This window comes from Cicer arietinum, chromosome 6 (genome assembly GCF_000331145.2).
Source record: "Cicer arietinum cultivar CDC Frontier isolate Library 1 chromosome 6, Cicar.CDCFrontier_v2.0, whole genome shotgun sequence".
In the NCBI taxonomy this organism is placed as follows: domain Eukaryota; kingdom Viridiplantae; phylum Streptophyta; class Magnoliopsida; order Fabales; family Fabaceae; genus Cicer; species Cicer arietinum.
In genome coordinates this window covers 20,005,020-20,017,928 of record NC_021165.2, presented here as the reverse complement: position 1 = coordinate 20,017,928, position 12,909 = coordinate 20,005,020, and the positions used below count along the sequence as shown (strand labels likewise).

At 31.7% G+C, this 12,909-nt stretch overlaps 3 protein-coding genes across 5 annotated transcripts in view; 2 read left to right on the top strand and 1 right to left on the bottom strand.

Moving 5' to 3' along the window:
• Positions 1 to 7,591: 7,591 nt before the first annotated feature.
• LOC101501300 (reticulon-like protein B17) lies at positions 7,592 to 10,611 on the top strand. Of its 2 annotated transcripts, none has more exons than XM_004505495.4 (8): positions 7,592 to 8,192; positions 8,766 to 8,919; positions 9,037 to 9,111; positions 9,199 to 9,337; positions 9,430 to 9,499; positions 9,605 to 9,670; positions 9,746 to 9,868; positions 10,150 to 10,611. In XM_004505495.4, the coding sequence occupies exons 1-8, from the start codon at positions 7,706 to 7,708 to the stop codon at positions 10,326 to 10,328; spliced, it is 1,293 nt and encodes a 430-aa protein (XP_004505552.1). In that variant the 5' UTR covers positions 7,592 to 7,705; the 3' UTR covers positions 10,329 to 10,611. The 2 variants fall into 2 exon arrangements, with proteins under 2 accessions (XP_004505552.1, XP_004505553.1); XM_004505496.4 differs by having other exon boundaries at positions 7,593 to 8,192; positions 8,769 to 8,919.
• A 206-nt stretch (positions 10,612 to 10,817) lies between these two features.
• Positions 10,818 to 11,996, bottom strand: LOC101501834 (putative pentatricopeptide repeat-containing protein At1g10330). Its single transcript, XM_004505497.3, has one exon. The coding sequence runs from the start codon at positions 11,994 to 11,996 to the stop codon at positions 10,818 to 10,820; it is 1,179 nt and encodes a 392-aa protein (XP_004505554.2).
• A 630-nt stretch (positions 11,997 to 12,626) lies between these two features.
• The window catches only part of LOC101500875 (uncharacterized), an 8,599-nt gene continuing 8,316 nt past the window's right edge, over positions 12,627 to 12,909 (top strand). For both annotated transcript variants that reach the window (XM_027335294.2, XM_012717224.3), the window contains exon 1: positions 12,627 to 12,863. In XM_027335294.2, coding sequence (XP_027191095.1) covers positions 12,627 to 12,863 — 237 coding nt within the window. The remainder of the gene's footprint in view (positions 12,864 to 12,909) is intronic.

The window sequence follows — 12,909 nt, the reverse complement described above, 5'->3', positions numbered from 1 at the left end:
CTTTCTTTCAAGGCGTCTACAAAAATCCCCCATTTTTTTTTTTTTTTTTTTTTTTACTTTTTATGGTATACGCCATCCTTAATTATAGATTATTTTTTATTTTTCTTAAAGACTCTTTCAAGTTCAAATATCATTTATAGAGTTTATATTTACTTTTCTCCTTAAGACTATTAGTAAGTTCAAATTCATCTTTACATCTTATCCTAACTATTTTATATATTTTTAGATAACATCAATAAAAGTTTAACTAAATAGAAAATGAAACTTAAACTATATTTATATTTTTCTTAAAATAATTAAATTATTTGATCATTTCACACATATCAGTAAAAATATATAAATTTTAAATAAAATATTATTTTTATTAAATTATTCTTGTTGAATATTGGTACATCATTAATGTTATAAATATATAGTAGGATATATTGAATTGAAAATTGTACAATAATATTAATTAAAAGATACAAATGGAAAAAAGTACATTTAAAATTAAAAGAGTCATTCATTTTGATATTTTTTTTAATAAATGGATCAATTATTTTAAGACGGAAAAAATATATTTTTCTTGAAGAGTGAATTTGCAAAGCAACTAATTATCAACAAATTTAATATTACTGGCAATTTTTTAATTTATGCGTTTTAGTCAATAAAATCTTAAGTTTAGGAACAAAGGTAGCAGAACATTCTAATGATGGTAGTTGTTGAACTTTTACAATTATATTCAATACTCTCTCACTTTATTTAGAGCATCCAAATTGGAGTTGTCCAATTGGGTGTTTAGATGAATATCACATATACAAATAATTCTTTTTATAATTTTTCAAACATACCCTGTAATAAGCATCATTCAACCCAACACCTCAACAAACAATTGCTAGATTGGATTACACTAATGACGCTATGTCATTACATTTGAACAACACTCATTTATTTTAGTACAAATAATTAGGTGGGACTCGCAAAAATGAAGAGATAAAATGTTTTCATAGTCACTCTTCCTAAGAAGCACCCAATTTATATGCTCCACAATGGGGATGATTGTTTTAAGTGGTGCTTATTAGGGGGACACTCCATTGTAGATGCACTTATTATAAAAAAGATACGTAAATTATCATGGAAAATACCTATTGATATGATTGATGTCAATTCAATAGTTCAAGAAAAATCAAATATGAGCTGAGTTTTGATGCACACAACTTTTTTGTTGTTGTCAAATCACAATCCATTATAAAAATAAGAAGAATCGTGAGCTTTTACTTTTGAATGGTAACTTTTATCGTAGTTAAAGTTGCAAATGATTTTCAAATACTATTATACAGTAGAAAACTTATTAAATTGGTCCACCTAAAGCCAACAAACTCGATTATCACAATTGAATCGATCTGAAAAGCCTAACAAATATTGGGTTTGGACTATTAAATGTAAGCACTCAGTAATAGGTTGAGTTGGAGTTGAAGTTTTAAAATTCTCTTGTATTATGTATGCTTGAAGTCGAAAATGTTTTTTTGTGTGTGAGTATATATGTGATCTCATTAACATATATGTTGCAAAAAATTGGTAAAAGACTATTTCACACTTTGTTATAGAGGTATCGTTGTCTATATGATCACAATCAAAATTATCATATATATATGTGTGTGTGTGTGTGACGTTCACCTTCAACAATAATGTTTTTCAATATGACGCATTCATGCATCATATGTTTCATTGTGTTAATGTACCAACGATACTAGACCATCATTGATATGTTTAACATGATGATGTCATTATTAAAACATATGGTACTAAAAATACATTATGTATTCACAAGTCTTTTATAAATGGAATCAAACATACATAGAATTTCTTGTGTGCGTATGCGACGTTCACCTTCAATAATAATGTTATGCAATGTGTCGCATTCATGTATCATATATTTCATTGTGTTAAAGTACTCAGTGCACTAGACCATAGTTGATACGTTTAACATGACGATGTCATTATTAAAACATATGGTACTAAAAATACATTTGTATTCACAAGTCTTGTATAAATGAAATCAAACATACACAAAATTTCTTATGTATGTCTGTGACGCTCATCTTCAACAATAATGTTATGTAATATAACACATTCATGCATCATATATTTCATTGTGTTAATGTACCAAGTGCACTAGATCATAATTGATATGTTTAACATGATGATGTCATTATTAACACATATGATACTAAAAATATATTTCATATTCAGTATTGTATAAATGGAACAAAACATACATATAATTACTTGTGTCTTCCTCACTTGTAGCATGCATTCAATTTTTTCATTGTTAAGTCGTTTGTAATATTATGTACTTAACCAATTTAAATATAATCATTTACACTATCAAGAGACACACTTTATGCTAATACATTACAAAAATAATCAGTTTTTTTTGGAGCCTCAGTGAGGGCCTTACAACCTTCATATATTGTCTTGGGCTTCACAACCCTTAGAATATCAATGAGAAGTACAATAATATTTTTAAAGGTATTTTTGAAGGGCTAATTGCCTCGAAACAAACCCAAGTGCATTATCGAGTGCTCAAACACTTGAAAAAAAAATATGAGTGTTTTTGAAGGCAAAGCACTTGATACAGTCTTATGTGCATTATCGAAGGCCAAAACGCTCGATCAAAAATAATCTAAACGTAAAATTTGAATTTCAAGTTCCCACATTTCTGAAGACTAAAGCCCTTGCTATTGATACATGCATTTTCTGAGGGACAAAGCCCGCCCTGTTTACAATTAATGGGCACATTTTCGAAGATGTAGACCGTCACTATGTGTTTAGTATGAAGGCACATATCTTATCGATGTTACCTCATTTTCTTCTTTTACTCTCTTATCTTATTCCTTTATTTCGACTCCTTTGAGCGATAATATATAAAAGAAAAATACTATCGTTTATTCGTTCCTACTATCAATTGAACTAGAAGTATCATCATTTATATAAAAAAAAATAACTTGTCTTTAAATTATTTACATGTTTTTTATAATGATTTAAAAAAAAAAATCCATAAGTATTTATACTACTCTCATAACCTTAATATCTTATAAATTAGATATTATTATTATTTTGATTTAAAAGGTGCTACCTCTAGATTAGATTAAATATAACTTGCATTAAATGATCTTGAAAAATGATGAAGCTCATCTATATAGATATATACTCCATTTCTATTGAATTAAAAAGACATGGAAGATATAAAAGTAAAATAATAATTAAGATACATTAAATTAAATGAGTATCTTTTCTTATATTAAAAACCCAAAAATACTAAACATTTCTTTTTATTTGTAAAACCGAAAGGTGTAATTCTTAAGAGTACCTATATTATATGTTAAAGCTAAAATTACTAGTTAATTAATTACTTTATTAATACATATAATTCCACAAATTCTTCTGCATCACTCTAATTGTACGAAATAATTGGTTCTAAATATGAAAGTATATATTATATACTTTATCTCAAAAGACATATAATTAAAAATGTTATTTTTAAAATCAAGGTATATAAATATAAAAAAAAAAACATGTATATATATATATTAACTTCTAAAATGTTATTTTTTATTTATAATTGATTTTAGAAAAATATCTTATCAAGTTAAAAAATTATATATTTTAACAAACAAAATATTTATACTCTTTCTCAATAAAAAATTTCTATCAAGTAAAAAATTATAAAATTACAATTAAAATTTAGTTTTTTTTTTGAAAGAATTAAAATGTCTTAGTAAAGTGACTATTGTTACGCGGTTTTGCATATAAAAATTGACAAAGCAGAGAAATATTGGTATATTGATTATTGGATAGCATTGACCAAGTCTGAAAATAAACTATTAGTAACAAGTGTCTTATTTTTTGTTTGAGTATATTGCCGTCTCTCCCTCTATCACCTCACTAGACTAGAACATCTTTTGAATCGTTCCTTCCCTTTCGTTCTTTTTCTATAGAAACAGTTTGGTGAATGAATGGGGAAGTGAAGCTGACCACTAAGTAATCTGTACACGCGTCACTATCTAACACTTGACGCGTCCTTTGGTTGTTGAAATTGATGAAACTTGGAAACACAAGTCCGTATCATACATCATTTTTGTTTCGGTGCCTGCCACCCGCCACCGAAATCGCGTCGCTGTCTCTCTCGCTCCCGTTAAATAACGAAGCAACGCGTGTGCGCGAGTGACTCACTTGAGAGAGACTTCTCCGTTACGCGGTTTAGCGCGTGTAGAAAATGCGCTTCTGAAAAACCACAGGATCTCTCGATGTGAAGGGGACCGACGCGTTGGGCGCGTGGTGATTGATGATTGTTCGAAAAACACAATCGTATATCGTAATCTTGCTGAAATTGTGCGCAAAACTCCTCCTATGCCAAGAAAACGGCACGAAATTACTCAATTTATCTTCGGTTTAAATTATAAGAGGGAATGAGAGGAGAGAAATGTAATTTTATTTGTTCTATTTTAGAGATTTAGAAGAAAGAACAAATGGAGTGATTTAATATAATTAAAAAAATTAGAGAAATAATATATGATAAGAAAATATAAATAATAAAAAATATACAAAGTTAAAAATAGTTTTTTCATATATATTTTTATGTTTTTTATTAATTATATTTGGTACTAAATAGTATTATTCAAAAAATTGTGATTTTTTAAAATTTAAAATTTCTATTTCGCCTTCCGACATAAATTCACTGAACTAAAACCTAAACACAATAATGATAATGAAGTGAACTTGATTTTTTAACTCGTCAAATTTAACAGCGATGAGTGCTTTTAAGAAAAAAAACGTTATAACTAAAATTATTAAAGTTACGTGTACGAGTAATTATTATTTATTATTTGCATAAAAAAATTTATGTGATTATTATTTTTTGCATTAAAAATATATGAAAATTGTTCTCGAAAAATTATTTTTAAAGTGAACATTAATTAAGAAGCACGTAATAACTAAAAATATATGAAAATTGTTGTCAAAAAATTATTTTTGAAAGTGAACGTTAGAAAGCATGTAATATTATATCTTGTACTAAATTAATAACAGCAGTTGGTTGAAACTTTTAAAAGAAAATATCCGACAAAAGCACTACATTTTATTTTTCCAATTTAATAAATTGTTTTAAAAAACACAATCATATTTTTTGAAACACAAAATTTAGTATAAGTGATCATTCATAATATATGAAAGTACAACAATGATAATATCACACTTGTTGTTAAGATTGACATTTAATACTCCGCTAGATCATAAATTGGCTGATAGATAAGTGAAGTATTGTCATGGATTATTTTATCACATAGTTAAACTCGGGTGTTTGTTGAATTAGATTATATTCTTTAAATTAAAGGTTCCATTTGATGGTTAAAATGAATTGACTGAAGTGGATCAATGAATGGTGATAAATAGTAAAAAGACATGCTATCAATAGTTTTTAAAATACAAAATATGAGAGTAAAATTTTGACTTTTTTTAAAATAAATAACTCATTTTAAAAATAAAATAATTAATTTCAAATATTTATAATAAATTGAATGTTATATGTTGGAAATGATGAAACATAATTGGCATTGATGATGGCTTTAATGTGTGAATTGAAAAATGAGAAGTCCCACATTGGAGGGAACACACTCATTTATGACATTTATAAGGAGTTAGTTTCACAATTGGGTTGGGCCCCAAGGGGCACCGCAATTTTGTGAAGGAGGGAGAACGCAAGCAAACGGACCACCACACGCGCACACACGCGCGCCGCCCGCCCGCCCGTCCGGCTTGGCTCGGTCCGGTCCGGGTTGTGGTGTGGTGTATTATTGTTTTTTAACAGATGGAAATTAATTATTTATTTAATTAATTAATTGCTTGCGATGAGTCACATATTACGAACCCTAAACAGACTAGTCTCCTGTGCCTTGCTCAGTCAAAACCCTAATTTGACTTAGCTTCAGATGTGTGCCACGTCAAAACCCTAAAGCTGAGTCTTTCCCACGTTTTTGACTTTTGCCCGGTCAAGGAGCCTTGTCAATCAAGTTTCCTATTTCTGAGGCACTCTACTAGTGGCCAGTAAATGGACTCCGTGCTCCTTTGGATCCCCCCTTTTTCTCTGATCCAGTTGCTGAACTCATCTATAAATAGAGAGCTCACCTCACTTGGAAAAGCACACCAAAAGCTCTCCATATCTGAGGCTTTTCTCACTTCCCCCCCTTATATTCTTCTTCTTCTTCTTTTCTTGAGTAGCCTCCGTGCTATATTTGGGCAGTGCCTCGAAACGTCTTAAAGAGAGCGACCTAGTCCGCGACTCATCCCAGTAATATTTTCGGTGGCATAAATTGTTTTCAAAGGTTTTCGAATTTCAAAAACAACATTATATTATATACACATATACAACAAATCATAAATAATTATAATATAAGTAACTTATTTTACCAACTTCTGACTTCTAACTTAAAGGAGCAAATCAACAAATTACATAGATAGATATACATTCCTAGTATTTTTTTTTAATATAAAACGGCCCAAGCCCGCATATGATAGTATTTTTTTTGTTAAAAACGTATAAGATTAATTGATGTCATTAATGTGATGTAACTTAATGCTATTCTTGTAAGTTGCAAATAAAGGTTAAAATATGCTACGTTAATTAGCCTTGGTAAAATCTGAGTTTTGTCTGTATTGAAAACCTAATATTTGAGTTTAATTTATTACTTGCCATAAATTTATTTTTAATGCATGACTTGACATTATTGAAAGTCTTTTTAATAACCTAATCTTGTATCACAAGATTTCAAAAGCTTACACCAGTCACTTTGTAAACAGAGTAGACTTTCATAAATAGATTAATAAATTATTTTTTACATATTAATAATTTAATAATTTAATAAAATTAAATTCTATTTTGAAGTTCAATACGATCTTTTAAAGAATTTAATTTTATATATGAAATTTAATTTAATTCATAATAATAACTTTAAATTTTTTAAAATTATTGTAGGCTAATAAGTTTAAATTATAAAAAAATTAATAAATTTATGATTAAACATTTAATGTATAAATATTTAATTAATATTATATATTTAAAAAATACGTCTATGTGTCCAAAAATTACAATGAAAGAAATAGATATCATGTTAACCCTTCAAATATCGTTTCACTCTTTGGATCAAAAGTGTTACTTTTTTTTAATATTTTTTACTTTGTAATATTCCACACTTTATTACGATGAACGGACTTCTTTCAAAAAATTAAGATGAATGGACCACAGTTTAATATCCAATAATATACCTAACGGGCCATTCGGATATCCTAGTGTGCGAACCTCCAAAGGAAATTATTCTATATACCCTACCGTTATACTACTTCTACTTTACGTGAACTGTATATTTTATTTTTTATATATAATCAAATTTAACTTGAAATCCAATTTGAGTTTTGAATTTATTTTTTTCAAAATTTCCAAATGAATTTTATGTAAAGAAGAATTTATTTTCAAAGTTTTCCTAAATACATTTAATTTAGTGTTATCCACTGCGAACTAGATTTGACTTAAAAAGAAATGATACTGCGAATTAGTGAGTATAATAAATAGTGCCTTTTTCCAACGGCTACAATATCAAAAATGTCTCCACTCATCATCATTTAATAATCACCACTTCACTAAACACAATCTTCTCACTCGCATTCATTAATGGATTCTTCTCCTTCTTCCAATTCTACCCCTTATCATCATCACCACCGTTCATCCGAACGCCGAACCAAATCCCGAACCTCTTCCTTATCCCGCATTGCTGAAAACACCACCATCGAACCTCTTCGTATATCACTCGACCTCCTTCCCTCACCAACCACCACTAAGCCAACATCTTCGCCTTCACCGCTATCTCTTCTCCGATCTCCGACTAAATGTCTCCCTCTCAGAGAGCTTCTTCTCCTCTCTCCTCCATCATCAAGAAAATCCAAGCCACGATTCGACGATGAGCTTCTGGATTCACGGCGCCGGTGCAAGACCCGAGGGGCAGCGCTTTCTTCTCCGAGAAACTCCCGCCGGTGGAGGAGGCGTTCCGAGGAAGAGAAGGAGGTTGTGTTTGTTGATGAGGTGGAAAAACAGAGAAAGACAAGACACAGTGGAAAACACAAGAAGGATAAACTCACATTGGTTCCTTTTCAATCCCCAAGTAAGCCTAATTCAATTTGTCTAAAATATTATGTTTACTTTCTGTTTTATAATACGTGTCTATTTTCATGTTTTCATTTAGTAAATGTAATGTAAATTTTATTTGTTGATAAGGAGTTAAGAAACTTTAGAATAGATGCATTTTTAAAAATAAATAGTTTTTATTTTTATTAATATAGATAATTGTTCACTTCAAAACTATTTTATCTCTTTATTAGCAAAAATAAAATTAACACAAATTTTAACAAATAAAAAAAAAAATGTTTCCACAGATTATACAGACTCTTATATATTTGGTGGTTTTGTTTTTGCTGTTCATTTTATTCAAATTCCCTAACACTTTGGAACTATGGCACCGTAACAGCTACTATTTGATAATACCTTGTACTTAACAACATGTCATATAACAGTGATTTGTTTAAATTCTGCTAAGTAACTGGCTATTTGACAATAATGCAGCAATGTGTATATTTTGTGGTTTTTTTGTTGTTGCTGTTTTTATATTTATTTGATTTGGTTTTATGTTATTTTGAGTAGAGATTGATTTTTAATGTGTGTTACTTTGGTGCTTAAGAAGGTGAAGAAGAGAATGGAGGTGATTTGGATCGCATTGGAATGTTGATCACTGAATTAATTATGTGGAAAGATGTATCAAAATCTTCCCTTTGGTTTGGTTTTGGATCTCTTTCCTTCTTGTCTTCTTGCTTCACCAAAGGCCTCAACTTCAGGTCAGCAAATGCTTTTTATTTTTTACTTTTTTATCTTTTTTGTTGTGGACCTTTATTTATTTATTTTTATTATGCACTGTGGAAAATTCTGAGATGTAATTGTGCTTCTTGTTTCAGCATCTTCTCTGCTATTTCACGATTGGCAATTCTCTTTCTGGCTGTTTCATTTTTCTCAAATTCTGTTTGTCGAAGGTATGAGTTTTTATTTTTATAACTGTAGTGTGTTTTTTCTTCTAAGCTATGGTAGGATTAATGAATTTGCATTTTGTATGTGCTCAGAAGCCAAGCTAAGCAAAGGGTTGCCAAGCTGAGAGAAGATGATATTTTACGTCTTGCGAAATTGATTCTTCCAATTTTGAATTTTGCAACTTCAAAGACTAGAGAGCTGTTCTCTGGAGAACCATCCATGACCCTGAAAGTAATACCTGCAACCTTATTAGTCCTAGTTTCCTGATTGAGTGCAAAAACCTCTTTCTAGCGTTTGTTAAGTCTTTTTTCTTGTTGTTGTAGGTAGCTCCTTTGCTTCTACTAGGCGCGGAGTATGGACATCTTATTACAATTTGGAGGCTCAGTGCCATTGGTGAGACAATAATTGTATAAAGTCGTTATCATCATTAATATCATTAATATCATTTATTTTTCATATCTGTGTTCTGATATAACAGTATTGCCTATTTATGAGCAGGATTTTTTGTTAGCTTCAGTGTACCAAAGCTTTATTCTTGCTACTCTACTCAGATCAATCGGCGAGGTATAATACAATCCATTTACGTTTTTGTAGGGCTGTCCACATTTTTTTTATATAATAGGTAAGTTTTTATTGCAGCTGAGTGCATGAAATCGGGATTGTTGGACATGTGGAGCACTTGCGGACACAAGAAGATTGTGGTTGCATCTATACTTATTACCTTTTGGAATCTATCTACTATAAAGACTCGAATCTGCACAGGTAATTTTCTGAGTAAAGCCACTTGCCTGTCATAACAGCATTCTGCAAAAAGATGCATTACTAGTGAAGAGTCAACAGTTTCCAGAAATGTATTGGTAGTCTCATCTAACTTGGAATATAGAAACATTTTTTTCCTGATGAGAGAGTTTTCGCACTCCTTTTACACATTTTCCTGGAGGACACTGACCCTTAAGGGTCTTGAAGTGGTGGACACATTAAATTGACAATATCTGCATTTTGCAACTTTGTGATAATTGATTCGTATAAAATTTTCTTTGCAGCATTTTTGTTGCTTGTAATACTCAGATATTTTCGACAAAATGTCATGCAACAAGTAGAAGATGGAGAAGCACAATTGCCAGACAAGGAACAGCGGCCGGCATTGTTGGCTGCAGAACAAGAGGAAGAGGAACAACAGCAGGCACTATTAATGGTTGCAGAACAGGGGCGCCAATGCTAGAAGTTCATTCAACCATTCCTTAACACTTAACACGACTTCTTATAGTTTGGCGAAAAGAAAAAAAATGTTTTTTTAGCCTCTTTTTAATAATTGCTGAAGGTCTAGAATCAAAAAAAGTATTTCTATTAGTCATTGTTAGCTTAGCACAAACTGATTCAAGTTAGTGCATAAATAGATTTATTCATTCATGACGCTTAGCACGTGTATGTATTTTGCAGCCATACATGGGGCATTTCATTGTAATAACTGGTTTAAAAATAAATAAAAAATGTGTTCATATTAAGCTTTGTTTGACATTTGCTCACATTCTGATCTCACTGAGATATTCAATAATGAGAGATTTGGTATGTGCTTTTCTGATTAGTGAGAATACAAAGTATTTTGGCAGAAAGCTGTCACCGTTCTATTTCTATCAAATACTAGAATGAAATTGACTCAAAATTATGTACAAGAGCAAATAGACACCAGATTGAATAGAGAAGAGCAAAATTAAGTCAAATGAACCATACTATATGCTGGAATTTTCTGAATTCCAGCCTCCATAATTTCTTTCCTCAGATCAGCAGCATGATCCCATCTTTCTTTCTCCGCATTCATGCTTGACAATAACAAATACTGACCGCAGTGTTGTGTCTGCAATTTAAGCATCTTCTTCGCTAATTCTTCTCCGAGTTCAATAGCTCCATGAATCCTACATGCACCCAAAAAGGCCCCCAATACAGATTCATTGGGCTGAAAAGGCATATTTCTTATGATTTCAGCTGCTTCCTGTATATGACCAGCTCTTCCCAAAAGATCAACCACACATCCATAGTGCTCCATTACTGGCACTACTTGAAACTCTCTTGACATTGATCCAAACAACTGCAATCCTTCCCTGACAAATCTTCCACGAGCACATGCTGTAAGAACTGCCACAAAGGTAATGCTATTTGGTTTTAGCCCTTGAAGTTTCATCTTTTCAAACAAGTCCAGAGCCTCCTTCTCTTTACCATTGGAAGCCAGTGAAGAAATCATTGCATTCCAAGTGCAAACCTCTCTTGCAACCATTACTCTAAAAACATTCACAGCATAATTTAAACACCCCATCTTCCCATAAAGATTTATCAACGAAGTTCCCACAAAAACTCCCAATTCGACACCATTCACCACTATGTAACCATGAACTTGCCTTCCAAAATCAAGACCAGCTTTTCCTTCTAAACTGGTACATGAAGAGAGCACACTAACATAAGTAGCCTCATTTGGTTTCACCAAACAACCCACAACATCCTTATGAGTAATCATCATCCCAAAAAACCGAATTGCAGCACCGAAATCCCCATTAAAGGCAAATCCATTCACCATAGTTGTCCATGAAACAACATCTCGGAACATCATAGATCGAAAGAGTGACAGAGCACCCTCCATATTGCCATTCATTGAGAAAGCATTGATCATTGCATTAGATGCAACAAGACAAAAGAGAGGAACTTCCTCAAACACCTTTTGGGCACAAGCAAGGTGGTTGTTTGTTGCATAGATTACAAGGAGAGTGGTGAGTACAAAAGGGTCAGACAAGATGCCACGTCTGAGGGCTTGAGAATGAAGGGCTGTGACAAGGGAAGGAGTTGATTTAAGGAGTGGAGGGAAAGTGTGAGGGTTGGGTGAAGCTTGGTTTGCTAGCATGCTGGTAAATATAAAAAGGACCTTGTTGTGGTTGTGAATATGATAGGCTCTTATGAGTGCATTGTAGAGAAGTGTTGGCATCCATTTATTATGGTTTAAAGGTTTTGGTTTTTGAAAAATGAGGTAGCCATTGGTGATTAAAAGGGAATGAATTTGCTTCATTTGTCTTTGGTGCTTTATGCAACGTTGTGCAAGTTGCAACAAACACTCACCTGAATAACTCATACCACTAACAATAATAACAACAAAAACTTATCAAAACTGTTCCAATTTGTTCTATTTATAGTTGACACATCTTCCTAGTTTCACTTCCGAAAAAGGGGTATCAGGAATGAAGTACAATTTGGAAATAATGAAAAGAGAAAAAAAGTCTAACGATTATTGTCACTGATTTTGAAGACCCAATTGGGTAATTGGAGAAAACTTGTGGCTTTAAGTTTAAAATTGGTTTTTGAAACCAGAAAAAAAAAATCCTTTTTTTTTTTGAATTTAGAAAAGGAAAAAATTGAGCATGAAACGCTGCGTTTTTGTGTTTTATTTGTTTCAGCGACTCACATCAGAATCACGTATAAGTGTGGTGCAATAAGATTATTGAGAGCGAAAAAATCGTTTTTTTTTTTAATTGAGGAAATGGACGCGATTGGGAGTGGGTTTTGCGGGTTCTGGAAGTTTAATACGTCGCCGGATTCTCGACGGCGTCGTATTCGCTCCAACTCGGTTTCGCCTGGTTCCGCTGCCGGAGGTGGTTTCCAGTTCCCGGTGAAACAGGCGTTAACCGCCGCCTCCCTCGCCCTTACTGGTGACACAATCGCTCAATTCAGGAACCGTTGGAGCAAAGCCAAAGAGGATGACGAAAATGCCTCTCAGGTAGGTGGAAAAATGTGTTTTTTTTTTTTTTTTTTTTTTTAAAAAG